At 43.7% G+C, this 16,703-nt stretch overlaps 1 protein-coding gene across 1 annotated transcript in view; it reads right to left on the bottom strand.

The window, feature by feature from the left end:
• The window catches only part of LOC121638484 (striatin-like), a 57,738-nt gene extending 49,395 nt beyond the window's left edge, over nt 1-8,343 (bottom strand). The window contains exon 1 of the mRNA XM_041983312.1: nt 7,978-8,343. Within this exon, the coding sequence (XP_041839246.1) occupies nt 7,978-8,193 (216 nt within the window). The 5' untranslated portion in view covers nt 8,194-8,343. The remainder of the gene's footprint in view (nt 1-7,977) is intronic.
• Nucleotides 8,344-16,703: the final 8,360 nt, after the last annotated feature.

The following is a 16,703-nucleotide window of genomic DNA, read 5'->3' as shown; positions in this document are numbered from 1 at the left end:
AAAGGGCAGCTATCCATCACATTTACCCCACAGAGCTACACACCCCCACTCCTGAGACCCTGATGAGATCAGGTGGAGTTTTAAGGGTTAAAACACTGGGATTAATTCCAGTGGAAGCTCACTGAGGGAATCCCTGATTAACTGCTCTGACTTCAGCAGAAACATGTTGGAACGACTGTTATTATCTAATATCGGCACCATGATTCTCCTCTGGTAAAACCCTCATTAAGAATATCTCCCGTCAGTGTCTGAGGAACCCTGCTCACCAGGTCCAGGTGAAAACTCCCACACAGCTTCCATCATGCTGTGGACGTGTCGCTGCACTCAGACGAGCTGCCTGACATGCATGAACTCCACTCTGGGTGGGTGTGGGTGTGTTCTGGCCACAGTATGGCCATGATTCAGGTCCTTCAGGCCTTCAGTCGGCTGCTTCAGGGTCAGGGTGGGATCAGGTGATGTCTGATGTCCATGCGCGTCCCCGTGAAGACACACAGAGTTAACGGCTGACTCCAGCTTCCTGCTCAGAGCTGGTGGAGGTCAGAGGTCACGGATGCCAGCGACCAGCTCAGATGTCCCAGGCAGGACCTTCAATCCATCATCATCAAGTCAGAGCAGTGATTCAACCAATCACAGTTCTTCAGCCAGCAACAGCTAAAACTGCTAATGAGAGAAGACATGGCGGCCATGCTGGAACCGAGTTTTATAGAAGAAAAAACTCCAAAAAGGACAAAAAAAATCAGCAATTTCAATACACTTATTTTTATCTTGTAGATTTGTTAAAGTTGTATGTAGACTTGTATATTCTGTTACTGGTTTGTACACATTGCATGCTTCCGTTTGCTACAATCCCTAATTTCTCCCTTTAGGATCGATGAAGTACATCTGTCTGTTACGACTTTCCAAAGAGACAGAACACGTGAAACTACACAGCAGCTGATGTTCCGCGCCGTGCCGTCCGTCTGGGAAAACGGAAGAAACGAAGGTTTCCAGCTGAACTAGAATAAAACTCAGCGTTTATTTTCCCTCGTTTCCACAGCAGGATCCAGCAGTTTAACGTTTATATCGTGGTCTGGCTGAATACTCGATTCTGATTGGCTGGAGGGTGTCCATTAAAAAGTGATAATGGACACCTATAAAAGAAGTTCCGGTCAAATAGATTTATTGTTATAGCGCTGACTAAATGGTAGTTGGTAACCGTGGCAACAGAAACTCAGGCACCGGGCTAGAGACACGCCAGATCATGTCTGAGACGGCGCTTCGCTATGAAAGCAGGCGCAGGCTTATTGAGCTCCGTCAGTTCAGGAGAGACGAGAATGGAGCAACATTTTGTCGTCCGGCAACGTCCCAACCAGGACAAATCTGCCACCTTTCAGACCATTAGAGGGAAAACACAACAGATTAATATTCTTTTACACTTTCTTTGCTAATCTAACTTCAGTCCTGATAAAAAATATCAGATGTGAAACTATTCTAATTATTTTAACCCTTTAAACGCCAGTTTATTTAATTTAATTTTTATTTAAATAAAGAAAGAACTACATATTTGGTATTTCTGATTAGGACTATGCACAAATAATACATGAAAATTTATTTTGTTAATAATTCTCAGAATATTTACAAATCATCTTGGAATAAATTCCCCAGGCATCCAAATTCAATAATATGTTTTAACAGTGAGGCTTTTTGTCCTCCGGTCACCTGAAACGTACTAAATTACAGCAACCCGCAAGAACATTTACTCAGAAAACACGTGAATGCAACACGACACATTCGAGCTCTGCAAACTGGTGGAGACGTCCAGAAACCTGAAGATGTGGTGCATTTTTACAAGATACCACAGTAGTCCTCCACCTCTCCAGCCTCATGAGGTCCTGTATCAGTCCCTGGTCCACATGGGGGGTCAGAGAGCTCATGTTGGGAAACCTTGGCTTCAGGCCTGGCTAAACAAGCCCAGAGGCGGGGCTCGGTCAGCATTCGCCTGCAGCGGACGCCCGTCTGCAAAACAAGCAGGTGTGCATGCCTTTCCTTATACGGCAACTTTAAAACACAGAAAGACAAAGAGAGAAGAAGAAAGGGAGGAGGAGGAGGAGGAAGGTCATCCAGCTGAATTACAGGAACCCAGAAGAAGTGTTGCCGTCAGAGCGGATCTGGGCAGAACGCAGAGTTGCATAACACACACTCAACAGAAGCTTCACACCAGCATTACTGAGTCAGAAAGAGGAGCCTGACCCAGAAGAGCCAATCAGAACAGCTCCATCAGACGATATACATGCATACAAATATATATATATATATATATATATATATATATATATATATATATATATATTTACAGGGAAAAGAAGCTTTGATCGGGTGTCACTGATTTATTTTGAGTATTTTTATTTTGACTATTTTGCCTTTAGCATGTTGTTATGTATGTCTGAATGTGGGAATTGTCTCAAACCTGAGATAAATCTGAGGGTTATGTGGCACTCTGAGCTTGAAAACAAAGTGAAATGAGCTGAAATAATGTGTGAAATGAATGTTAGGATCTGATTTCATGGTCACTGATACAGAAAGAAATCTGGTTCAGATGTGAAGCTGCTGAACTACTTCAGTTCATCTGTTTTCCACTTTATGCATTTATTGCTGTTTTCTAGTGGAGTTAAATGGCAGGGATGGACGACGGTAAAGGTCCAGTAACCAACCCTCCCCTCTGGATCAAAACGGGTCGGACCACTACAGAAGACCCCGCCTCACCTGGGACATGTTTGAAGCTCTGCCGGAGATGGGAGTTGAAATTCTTTCTGGCAGGGGACTCTGCCAGACGTTCCCAGCAGACCCTCACAACACGTTTGGGTCTGTCAGGCCTGACCGGCATCCTCCCCCACCATCTGAGCCAACTCACCAGCAGGTGGTGATCAGTTGACAGCTCCGCCCCTCTCTTCACCCGAGTGTCCAGGACATGCGGCCACAAGTCCAACGACACGACTACAAAGTCGATCATCGATCTGCGGCCTAGAGTGTCCTGGTGCCAAGTGCACATGTGGACACTCTTATGTCTGAACAAGGTGTTCGTTACGGACAGTCCATGACGAGCACAGAAGTCCAACAACTATACACCACTCAGATTCAGGGGGGCCGTTCCTCCCGATCACACCTCTCCAGGTCTCGCTGTCATTGCCCACGTGAGCATTGAAGTCCCCCAGCAGAACGAGGGAGTCCCCAGAAGGAGTGCTCTCCAACACCCCCTCCAAGGACTCCAAAAAGGGTGGGTGAACTGCTATTTGGTGCATAAGCACAAACAACAGTCAGGACCCGTCCCCCCACCCAAAGGTGGAGGGAGGCTACCCTCTCAGGTTAAACCCCAACAAATAGGCACCAAGTCAGGGGGCAATGAGCATGCCCACACCTGCTCGGCACCTCTCACCAGGAGCAACTCCAGAATGGAAGAGGGTCCAGCCCCTCTCGAGGGCAGTGGTTCCAGAGCCCAAGCCGTCCGTTGAGGTGAGTCCAACTATATCTAGCCAGAACCGCTCAACCTTGTGCACCAGCTCAGGCTCCTTCCCCACCAGAGAGGTGACATTCCACGTCCCTAGAGCTAGCTTCTGCAGCCGAGGATCAGACCACCAGGGTCCCCACCTCTGGCAGCCGCCCAGCTCACAATGCACCCCTATGGCCCATCCTGCAGGTGGTGAGCCCATGGTAGCGGGGCCCATGTCAACCTTTCTCGCTGAGCCTGACCGGACCCCATGGGCAAAGGTCTGGTCTGGCTCCAGAAGGGGGCTGCAGTGACCCACGTCCAGGCAACGGAAACCTGGATCCATCCTTTTCACTCATAGGGGTCTGGTGAGTTACTAAATGTTTTCACGATGGCATGAAACACCTCTGTGTGTGTGTGTGTGTGTGTGTGTGTGTGTGTGTGTGTGTGTGTGTGTGTGTGTGCGGATCAGCTGGAATCCTTCTGCAGAATTTTATTTATAGTCCGAACAGGAAGGAAGTCAAGCAGCAAACATCCTCCTGAGCCCGATCAGCGAGTTGAACACACACAAATATCACGCATGACTCCCCACCTGTGTGTGTGTGTGTGTGTGTGTGTGTATCAAGTCCAAGCTACTTTCATTTTAGAGCAGGGGTGCCAAACATGTGGCCCAAGGACCAAAACCAGGTCCAATCAGAGGAGAGACAGGATGAAGGGCCCAATCTGGTTCACAGCATGAAAATACCAAAGAAGATAGTAACTGTAATATTTTAATTAAAATACCTAATTACTAATTTGTCCACATGAGGTTTCATTATAAAAAGTTTGTATGGTGAATCAGTTCAGGTGGTCAGAATTACTACACACGTGTAAATGTACATGTACGTACATTTAAAGTAACTTCTCCATCAGGAAAAGTTACTGTGGAAGTTCTACTGGATTTTTCACTTCTAGATTCCAGGAATTAAACGTTTGCATGTTTCATAGATTCATGCTGGTCTGGAAACTGGAATAAACCTGGACATTAATATGTAAATGTGTAATATGTAAAATAAAACAAGTAAAGAAGCTGAATAAATATAAAAACTATAAACTAATATGATGTACATTATAGAGTTTTCATATATGAAGTAATTAAATGAATTAAATTTGAAAACATAAATTTTATAAATAAAATTTGATCAACATATTTAAAAAATTTAAACATTCTTAAAATGTTTTATTAATTAATTTATGATTTAGAATAAACAAAAGTATATATTTGAAAAATTTATATATTTTAAAAATAAAAACATTAAACTGAATGAATAAAATATATTAATATGTAACCAGCAAAATATAAAACTTGACTCTTTTTTTTCTCCAGAAATTTCAGGTTGTTTATAATGTTTTCTAAAAGGGTCGATAATTAAATGTAAGCATCTTGATAATTAGGACTGTACCATGTCAAGTACCTCACGATTTGATTTGATTACGATTCCCGTTGCTTCGATGCCATTCCCTCAGTCTGTGGCTACTTCACAGACGTCCGTAACAAACATTTCTCCACTCCCTTTTATTCATGTCCAACCATAAATAAATCCAACACATTTTCCATCGAATCTACAGGAAAGATGTGTTAGTGGCTAGGAGCAACAACCGGTGTTGTGTAGGTTTGGTATACCTTGTCAGATCGCTCCCCTTGGTTAATGCACATATGCACAGGAAGCTGCAAATGACCAATAAACTCAGCACTACTGTCTCCGTCCATGTCCGGGTGGGACGCATGACTTTTATGTTCATGCCACACTTTGCTGTTGTGTCCATGTCATTTCATTATTCTGAAAAATAATTGATTTTGAACATTTATGAATCGTAATTGAATCATATTTATATATTGATAATATACTTGTACTTCTTTGTGCTAAAACATTTTTATGGGTTATTATGCTGTTATTTTCCTGGAGACCAGATTGAGCTGAATGTGGAACCTGAACTAAATCAACTAAATGTCATTACATGCTGCCTTCACTTGCATTTGGACATCTGAGGTTCAACAAGGTCAGTTTATACTGAATATTTGATATAATTTGATTGTTGTAGGAGAGGCACCTGAGCGAGGTCTCTTAGCAACAGAGCAGTGGTAGGGATCTTTTTATGATGCAAATGTGATAAATTCGATGACAGAGTGATGACGCTTGGAGAGACCTGGTGCAGTTTTAAAGGGTGAAACCAGGACTGAATCAGGGCCTTTTCTTCGACCATAAACCAAACAATCCCTCATCTCATGCGCCAGCTTTCTCCGCTTCCTCTTCCCTGAACTACCTCAGAGGAAGCCACACTCTTGGTCTAATGACATCCAGTCAAAGTGCAGGACAACGGGACAAATGCATTCAAAGCTGAAATCAGTTTCAGGTCCCATCCTTCAGCCGGCTCTGTCGCTCTCCGATCGGCCCCATTCCAATCGGCTCTGTCGCTCTCCAATAGGCCCCATTCCAATCGGCTCTGATAGGCTCCATGCAGCACCGAGGCCGGACTCAGTCTCTGCTCTGTTAGGACTGTTGGGCTCTCAGAGAAAAGCCCTGAAACAGTGGAGAGACTGAGAGGATGCTGCCGTGTGATTGCCCGGAGGCAGCAATGAAGGGAAATGGTGCACAGGAAGTGATTCCCTTTACGGAGTCAGCCAGCGGCACTCAGGTCGGCTGATGACTCTCTTATGTAACACCACAGCAGCTTTACAACTTCATGAGTAAAAGATTGATGAGCTCACATCAGCTGACGGCTCAGAGGAGGAGAAGCCGAGTGAGTCATCAATTTGATGTTTTCAGCTTCTTACATTTCATGTCAGATATGAACGGAAACTGGAAATATCCCAGTTTAAGGAGAATGTGGACAGTTCTAGAAGTAAACTGTGGGGATTTTCAGGCTTATTAAGTAAAATATATCTGATCATTTTGAGTCTCAGTGCACAGATGAGATATGAGTAGACAGCTGAGATCAGCTTGAAGAGCTTCTGGAAAACATGGAGAAGCTTCCTGAACCATCAGTGTTACATCTGAGGGTTTTATCTATGATCAGAGAACAGAAGCTGCAGCTCACACCGTTTCCTTCTCAGCTGATTGTTACAGGTAAGATGGCTTTTACTGATTTCATATGCCAACGACTGATGTTCGAACGTCTGACAGAGTCAGGTCCGGAAACGACACAAAGCTGTTAGAGACCATCAGAGTCAGGAGAAACAGCAGCAGATGAAGAATTACTACTACTTATATTCTTCTGCACGGCACTTTGATCCACTGTTGTTGATTTAACGTTCTTTATAAATAAAGTTGGATTGGGATTGAATGGAAGAAGAAAAAGGAACAGAAGAAGACAAAATCATTCTGTTTATAAGAATCTCCAAGACATGTCTCACAATGAGGAACTCAAAGTTACTGTATTCTCACACACAGAAACAGCAGAGGGATCGAACCGTCGGTGAGCCAGGCAACCGCTCCTCCACCTAAACATCAGCCGAAGGTGGAAGTTTCCCCTCCTAATAAATTAGGGGAGCACCCCGACCCCCAACAGCAACCATCGCCCTTCTAAGAAGTTCAAGTTAGTTATCCTCTATATCGCGTGTGGTGAAAATTAGACATAAAAGTATATAATTAGCCTAGTTCCTGGAGGGGAGGGCCTTGCCCCCTGGGCCCCCCTTTAGCACCGGGTCTGCCTGAACGCAAGCAGACCTAATCATCCACATTTACATCATCAAGTGTAAACGTGAAACTCATCCAGGTGAGTCCTCAGGTTTATTTCCACAGGAGGTCCGAATACCTAAAGGCTGAAAACATGAACCTGCTGGAGGAGATCCACCAGCAGGTTCCCGGTTCCAGGTTCAGGTGATTCCAGAAGAATCGGTGGAAAGGCGTTACTCCTCCCCCCCAGAACCTACAACTTTTACCCGTTTCATCCTGTGGAGAACCCGGTCCACTATGAGGAAACACCGGACCTGATCTGGACCGACTCCAGCTGGTTCCTGCTTAAACAACACACCGACGTTTCGTGACTAACAGGGATCACGCGCTGCACGGAAACCGAACAGCCATGCGTCCTTTATCGGACAGCTCGCTGATCCACGTCCCTCACCTGACAGGTTTTTAGGATGACTGTATCTGATGTTCGGGAAACAAGCCGTGATGTCGGTTCTGGCTACGAGAGGTCTACGGTGGGACGTTCACGTGCGAGGCGGGATTGTATCAGACCGGGAAACGATCAAAACAAAAACAGACACCGGCTGATGGCGGCAACAAGGCTTCACCCTTTGTCCGATAATGGATCTACATGGATGTTTATGTTTTGTTTTTGCTTCGGACAGGTGAAGTGTCGTCATCAAGCAGGTTGACCTGGCTGTTATGTCACACACACGAGCTAACATCACGTTAAAGTGCAGCTACTGTCACAGAGCCCACCGTGGCCGCTAAGCTGGTTAGCAACAGCACATCAGGCGAAACCGCCACAAATGACCCGCCGAGAAGCCCCAAGGCGCCGCTTACCTGCAGCTCGGCCCGCTCCACCTCCCACTGTGCGCGGTCCACCTCGAACCGGGCCCACTCATGCTGGAGAAAGTGAAGAATCCCCGGGATGCTGTACTGAGCCCTGGCCGACTCTCCGCCGCCGACGTCGCCGGACTGCGGAGCTTTGAGGTTCCCCCCACCGGCTGAGCCCGAGTTGTTGTTGAAGAACACACCGGGGCCCGCGTGCTCGTCCATGGCCGCACCGGGACGGTGTCGGGCTGTCTCGGCCCGGTTTTATCACCCGCTTCGGTTAAAAACCCTCTGCGGCGCAATGTAGTCCATCAATGGTCTTTCGTGCTGGACCTCACAACTCCTGCGTGAACCAGCTGTCACATGAAAATCCGTGAAGTTGCCGGAAGTAACACAACACACTTCCGGTCCAGGCTTTCAAAATACGGTTTGTTGACTTATTGTACGGAAAAAAACAACTCAAATTAAATATTTTTTTTATCGAATATGTAAAGAAACAGAAAACCAATCATTGCCCCTCAATATTCAGAATATAGAACCCAAAATAGCAGAGTTACAAGAAAGCGAGTTTGTCTGGGGAACAATTACACAGTTTCACAATACATAAATAAAAGAATGTTCAAAACTATCAAATTAGGTAATAATATGGAAGAATTGTCCAAGGAGCTATTATACGTCTCAGTAAATTAATTTTTTGTTAACTTTGATGTTGCTAAAACACACACACATAGAATTAATAATGCATATTGATTAGCGTGTTTACATATACACACACACATTAGTGAATCAATCCTATATCTATCTATCTATCTACACATATATATATATATATATATATATATATATATATATATATATATATATATATGGGCTGTCAAATGATTAAAAATTTTAATCAGATTAATCGCAGCTTACAAAATTAATCATGATTAATTGCCTGAAATCTGCCCATTTTTACTGCATCACCAGAACGAGCCGATTCTACAAATATTTGTTGTTAACTGAGCTTCTCTTGGGTAAACTTCAGGTGTCCAATGGTCAGTAAATGCAGCATGTAATGTATTTCTATAAGTTGTTCTAAATCATCTCCACCATGTTCTAGATCATAATTCAGAATTCATCTACCATCATCTCACCAGCCGTCTCCATGGTGATCATTTCTGTCCTAAAAGCAGCAGATGTGACGACTGAAGTTAAACAGCTGACATTGATGAAGAAACTCTGATAAAACTGATGATCTGGATAAAAACAGCTTTTTCCTTTTATCATTGAAGTGTGTGTGTGTGTGTGTTTGTGCAGCAGTGATAAAAGTCGTACAGCAGCATCACCCAAAGTAAACACCTGCTGGTAAAACACATCACTGGCTGCTTGTTTTACTAGTTTTTCTTCACTTTTTTACATCAGATGATCACTTTAGTTGTAATAATCAGTTCAATATTTTATAAAATCTAGACATAAAAACGTCTCATCTGTGCCCCCCTTTTCCTGGTCAGGGCTCCTGGCCCCCCCATCAGAACTTTTCTAGACCCGCCCCTGCATAGCCGAAGTATAAACCCTGTCTACCACCAGCAGCTGCTGTTAGAGAAGGTCCTGCCACCAACAAGACTTTGGGGTAAATATGTGACGGTGTGAACATGAGCGCTAGTTTCCTCCTTCTCAGCTGATCCATAAACACACGCAGCAAGAGAGAAAAGCCAATCAGCTGATCACCGACAGCCGTCATGATTCACGGAGCAACATGAGAGGAGGAGGAAGCAGCTGCTGCACAAACAGAGACGACAGAGATCCTCTAGAGCAGCCATGTTGGTTAAGAACGCAGCTGGATTGTCCCAAGTTTTAAAAAGAATGTGGGAAAAGTTTGGGTGTGGAACCCTCTCACCAGGAAAAGAGTGTGTGTTAATACACCCTCATTCTCCACGGAAGCAACGTCCATGTTGCTCCATTAATGCTCAATTTATTCTCAAGTCCATCCATAGAACCATCCGGCTGGTCTTTCTCATCGTTCTTCTCCACGTCCAGCTGGGGAATGTCGGATGTATGGGGGTGGTCATGCCGTGCATGCGTTAATTGCTTTAAAAATTTTAACGCAATTAATTATGTTAATTGTGTAACATAAATTAGTTATTTTTGACAGATCTAATATATATACATACATATATATATATATATATATATATATATATATATATATATATATATACACCGTGTTATGTCACGTGACTGCACGGTGGTGTGGTGGTTAGCACTGCAGCCTCACAGCAAGAAGGTTCGAATCTTGGCTTGGGGGAGGTTTGAATCTTGAGGGCAGTGGCTTTTCTGTGTGGAGTTTGCATGTTCTTCTTATGTATGCATGGGTTCTCTCTGGGTACTCTGGCTACCTCCCACCATCCAAAGAAATGAATGTTAGGTTAATTGATGACTATATATATATATATATATATATATATATATATATAATATTTATATATATATATTAGGGCTGTCAGATCTATATATATATGTATATATATATATATATATACATATATATATATAAACTGCTCGCGTCTGGAACACTCTTACTTTGAAAGAACATCCGTCTACCAGCCGGTGTATGCAACAAATTCAAACTTGACTGATCTGTGCGATGACGTCAACCCTCTTCAGGTCCACCCACTGCACTGAATCTCCTCACGTTATTGGCTGTCGGCAGCTGATGGACAGTTTTTGTTTACAATCTGAGTAAATGGCAGAACAGCAAACATCACAAAGACAGAAATACAGGATTCATTAAGTGTTGTTTAGAAGATTTATCAAAGTGGGGAAAAAATACAAATAATTCTATTTATTTATTTGTATTTTTAACTGACGTTGAGCTGCAGCAGTTCTTCTCTTCCTGATGATGATGATGATCTCATTGAGGGAGACTGAAAATGATAAAGAGGTTTGTTCATCATGAATCTGCAGCTCAGATTCAGGACCTCCACTTTCATTTAGCCAGAAAACCTGAAGTTTGACACAGAAATGATCTGATCTCTGACCAAGAGGCTGAAAAAAAAGAGTGCATGTTGTTGATTTGAAATGCCAAACTATTTCTTTTAGGATCTTTAAATCGGCCGTATTAAACTGTGACATCAGAAATATTTCCAGGTTTTAGACACAGACTAGTTTTCTTTTTGACTGTGTGGAATTAATATTTTGCCCAATTCTTTTAATTCTTTGGCTAAAAAAGTTGGTAAATTGGTTGCATTTCTCAGTGGAAAGGAGCTCGGGTCTTATCTGTTTAGGAGGATTAGTAAGTTTTTCAATCATAGCAAACAGAGTGCGAGAATTGTTGATGTTCTTGTGGATCATACCAGATAACTGCAGCTCTCTGGCCTTCACAGCTCATTGTTATAGTTACGCAGGCTTTGTTTGTAAAAACAGAATTTTCTATAATCTTCTCACCGACAAAGTGCTGCTAACAGCTGAGCGTCTCTGACAGTTTCCAGTTATCTGGTCTGACGGCAGCAACATGTTTAGCCGTCGCTCAGGGTCTGCAGCAGTCTGGAAAATACAATCCCATCCTGGGAATGTCGACTGGAACATCCAAAGGCAATTGTACCATTATTATTATTTATTTAATTTTTTACACAAACAGCTAGCTGTAGCAGCTAAACTGGTAGCAGTACGCCGGCCTGGTTTATCTTTTTGGTTGTGACACACTTGGTGTAGTTGCAGGTTCTGGTTAAGTCTGGTGTTTGGGATCCTGGAGGGAGGAGGAACCTGGCAAAGCCTGACATTCAACCTGGTTCTGAGGAAAGTGAGGAGGACGCTGAGGGAGACACCTCGGTGAAGTTGGTTTTAGGTTGGATATTCAACAGACATTCATCATTTCGTGTTCAATAGCTTCCGTTTCACGCGACCAAAACATACAATTCCTGACCTGTATTATAGCACGAGAAGAGACAAACAAGACACACCCCTTTTGATTTGGTTTGATAGTTCCATCAATTTTTTTTAAAGGTATAATGAAAAAAATCAATATTTCTTCAATAGCTTCCACATTATGAGACCGAGGGGCCCCAAACCTCAACTAAAATATTCTACTAAGACACACAAACAAGACACACCCCTTTTGATTCATTTTGAAAGCTCCTTCTGTTTTTCAGCGTGTGTCTACCCTTCGCCGAGAGGCGTGGGTAACCCGTTGAACCCCACTTGTGATATGGATTGGGGATTGCAATTATTTCCCATGAACGAGGAATTCCCAGTAAGTACGGGTCATAAACTCACGTTGATTAAGTCCCTGCCCTTTGTACACACTGCCCGTCACTACTAGACAACAGGCCCGTGACTTCTGTCACGCTCCTACGCTTTGATCCCTCCCTGGCAGCGGCTCTGCTGGCTCTCGAGTTGAGAGTGCATCTTGCCCGGCTGCAGTTAGAGGTTCAGGAGAAAGGCCAACAAAAACAAATGCAGCTTGAAGTTACAAAGCTGGAGATTGAGGCTAATGAAGCCGTACACTGCGCCAGCTAGAGTTGGACTCCTAAGCCAGGGCCAACCTTTCTCAGGCTCCTGTTAGACCCACTGGGTCTTCCATCACAGCGCCGCCTGCTGGTCCTTCAGACATCACCAAGTTTACAGCTTTGGTTCTGGAATTCAGAGGATTCGAGGTATATTGTTATTTTCCAGCCTTTGAACGCATTGCACAGGGTTCTAGTTCGGGAGCTCACCTTGTCTGAGTCAAAACCCGATGGGTCTCCGAGATTGGGTACAGAGTACCGGAAAGTTAACGCTGAGACTGTTTCCAACGCAGGTCCTTTGCCACGAGTTGAGGACTATGTTGACACCATTGGATCGGCTTGATTTGTCAGTAAGCTGAATCTTCTGAAGGGTTACTGGCAGGTCCCATTACTGACTGAGTATCTGAAATACCTGCGTTTGTTACACCGGATCGGTTCCTACAGTACACAGTAATGGTGTTTGGAAAATGCAACGCTTATCTTGATGATCTAATTATGTGCACTTCATCACTTCAACGTATACGTGGGATCCAGCCCTGCGCCCACTCAGGTGTTCACCGACCACAACCCGCTAACGTTGCTAGCTCGCGTGTATAACCATAAGCAGCGGCTGATGCGGTGGGCCCTAACTGTACAAAAAACAACCTCAAAATTCGTCACAAAAAGGCTGCAGCCAACCAGTTCCGTCCCGTATCTGATGGAACACTGTGTAAGGTTATTCTGCTTACTTGTTATGCTGTGTTATGTATACGGTATACTGTTATAAACGGTGGGGTCTGTGTTTTAAAGGAGGGGGGGTGACAGCTCTCGGCTTGTCAGCTTGTTGGACTCAAATGTAAATAGGACTGTGCCAGTGCTTGCAGGTGATTGGCCGCTGTTCCTGCGCCTACGAATACATCGTCCTTCTCCAGGATTGGTCGCCGTCCGCTCCGTCTCCTCTGTGGCTGGCCAATCATGAAGACACCTCACTCTATAAACTCCGGATCCCCTTCCTTCTGGGCAGCCGTGTCAGATTGGTGCAGTTGGCGCCTGAGTGCGCTTACAGCTCAGCTTGCCACCGAGGATTCTAATTTGCTGTCTTGGATCTTGCTTACTGTTGAGTCACAGATCTTTGTTTTTTGTTTCTGTTATATTTTGCTACCTGCCATTTTTGGGCTTTTTTAACTCCTGTCACAGGATGCTCTGTGCTGATTGTTATTTTGTTTTTGGACTTTGTGTTTAGTTATTTAGTACATGGACTTTTGGATGTTTTTTGTTTGTTTAGTGAATGAATCCTTTGTTATATATACACTCATTTTGTAAATAAATTTGTTTTCATTGTAAGTATCCGTCTCCAACCGTTTGTGTTGCCACCTTGCAGGTGATTGGCCACTGTTCCTGTGCCTACGAATCCACCCTCCTTCTGGACTCCGTAGGGGTTGTAACACCACCCAAGAAACGAATGTCGCTGACAAGCAAGTCACATGATCAGTGACGACAGCTCAGAATGGTCTATATTTGTTTAGCCTCAAGCACACAACTACCTTACTAGATGTAAAACATTAGCCGCTTTTAATTAATATTCTACTACTGTCTTGTAACTAACAATTGTATGCTAGTTGGTATTAGCATCTTTCCTTGGAACAAACATGATTGTTTTCTGTTATCTTCGATGAATTCAGCTGCAAGTGAGGTCTTCCACACTGTTTGATTCATATTCGGCATCTCTCCAGTTGTGTTTTTGGTTTTGTGAAGGCAAAAAATACAACATCCCCCAAACATGCAGGATATCTTTCACCAGAATTGCAAGTCCTGTACGTGCAACGCTTTGGCGCTCCCTTCTAACCCCTCATTTCCACCGGGTGCGTGTGCTCCACGTTACAGCTGTACCACGGTTTTTTTTTGTGGAGCGCCCGTAAGTGCGGTGCAGTCCACCCTGCAAGATCCGCGAGATCACAAAATCACAGGAGAAGTGGAGAATCTTGTGTTTCTCCACTTCCAGGATAAATAACTTGTTGTCCATGATGACAAAAACAAAAACACTGAGACCCCCTGATCGGTTAAACACATAATGTTTTCATGGTTCAGAAGCGCAAATCTGCAGGGGCTTTTATTTTGAAAAATACCAGAAGTTTTACACTGCTACTGTGTCTGATTTCCTGTCTGCACCTATCTGAATTGCTGAAAATTGATGCATTCTGGGTGTGCTCTGTCAAAAATAGACTCTGCGTGTAAATTTAGCGGAGAGCCGCAACAATGCGCTTCTGTGATGTTTCTGATACGCGCTGCAGCACACCCGGTGGAAACCAAACCGTTGACTAAAACAGCCACAAATAGCAGTGGAGGCCGTGGCACAGCCGTAACATGGCTCATACACACCTGGTGGAAAGGAGGAGTTACTGTTGACCACGCCAAACAACCAGCAACAGCATACAAAAAGCAACGCCTCTTCTCTACACCCTCCGCTCTTCTTCCAGTCTTATATCCCACACACACACACACACACACACACACACAGACGCACAACAAAACCTTTCCTCCCCATTCACCCTACCCTGCCCCTTTTACTTTCTCATCCAACCACATATCTGTCTTAACCGAGCGGCAACCTCCGGCGCTGAAATGTGAAGCCTGTGCATAAAAATTTGCAGTTCCCCCCTCATCCACTAGGGGCTCCAAAACAGAACAAATCCCCATAGACTCCCATGTTAAAAAGACCAAATTCACAGCAGAAATAAACATGTTTAAAGCCTGGTACAAAAAAACATTTTAAGATTAAAAAGGTCAAGTTTACCTTCATGACAACTGTGACGAGGGTGAATTTTTTTCTAACTCATCCTTTTGTATGTTATTTAATCTTGAAATTCAGCATAATTATGGGGTGTGTCCTTTTGATTGACAGGTATCCAATATCCACAGAAAGAAGGGAGAGTGTAACACACATCACTGTAGGATCGCTACAATAGTTCTGGGACGAGACTCAGTGAAGGGTCAATTGCCAAGACATATTTTATCTGAAGCGATGAACAGTGAGCAGTATTATAAGAGAAAAATAGGCAATTCTGCTATAGGGCTTATTGCTAATAGGCTAACGACTGCTGTGAGGCTAATGAATGCTAAGAGGCTAATGACTGCTATAAGGCTAACGCCTGCTGTGAGCCTAATGACTGCAATGATGCTAACAACTGCTATAAGGCTAATGACTGCTATGAGGCTAGCAACAGCAAATAAGACTAACATTGGCTATCAGGCTAACGACTTCTATGTCCCTACGATTGCTTTGAGGCTAACAATTGCTATGAGGCTAATGACCGCTAGGAGGCTAGTGACAGCTATGAGGCTTATGACTGCTGTAAGGCTAACTATTGCTATGTTGCTGACGACTGTTATTTGATCAAAGATTGCTATGAGTTTAGCTATTACTATGTCGCTAATGTCTGTTATTAGACTAATGATTGCTATGAGGCTAACAATTGCTATGAGGCTAATGATTGCCATGAGGCTAAAGACTGCTATGAGGCTAATGACTGTTGTGAGGCTAGCAACAGCAATGAGGCTAGCAACTGCAAAACCACCACAAAACCCTTCCTTCCCACTCCCTCTCCCGCCCCATTTACTTTCTTATCTAACCAGATATTTGTTTTAACTCCACACACACTAAGCATTACAGCTCACAAAAACCCAGCGAACATCCAAACGTGTAAACATCAGAAAGAACATCACTGTAGGATCGCTAAAATATTATTGGCCAGTGGCGGTTCTAGGGCGGGACTTAGCGAATGGTCAATTGCAGACATATTTTATCTGAAGTGATGAACAGTCAGTATTATAAGAGCAAATTTTGGCAGTTCTGCTATGAGGCTAATTGCTAAGAGGCTAACAACTGCTATGAGGCTAATGATTGCTATGAGGCTAACAACTGCTATAAGGCTAATGATTGCTATGAGGCTAACAACTGATATGTCACTAATGATTACTATGAGGCTAACAACTGCTATGAGGCTAATGATTGCTATGAGGCTAACAACTGCTATAAGGCTAATGACTGCTATGAGGCTAACAACTGATATGTCACTAATGATTGCTATGAGGCTAACAGCTGCTATGAGGCTAACTATTGCTATGCCGTTAACAACTGTTTTTAGACTAACAACTGCTATGAGGCTAATGATTGCTATGATGCTAACAACTGCTATGAGCCTAATGATTGCTATGACGCTAACAACTGCTATGAGCCTAATGATTGCTATGAGGCTAGCAACAGCTATGAGG

Source organism: Melanotaenia boesemani, chromosome 4 (assembly GCF_017639745.1).
Source record: "Melanotaenia boesemani isolate fMelBoe1 chromosome 4, fMelBoe1.pri, whole genome shotgun sequence".
Classification (NCBI taxonomy): domain Eukaryota; kingdom Metazoa; phylum Chordata; class Actinopteri; order Atheriniformes; family Melanotaeniidae; genus Melanotaenia; species Melanotaenia boesemani.
This window is presented reverse-complemented; position numbering and strand designations above follow the sequence as displayed.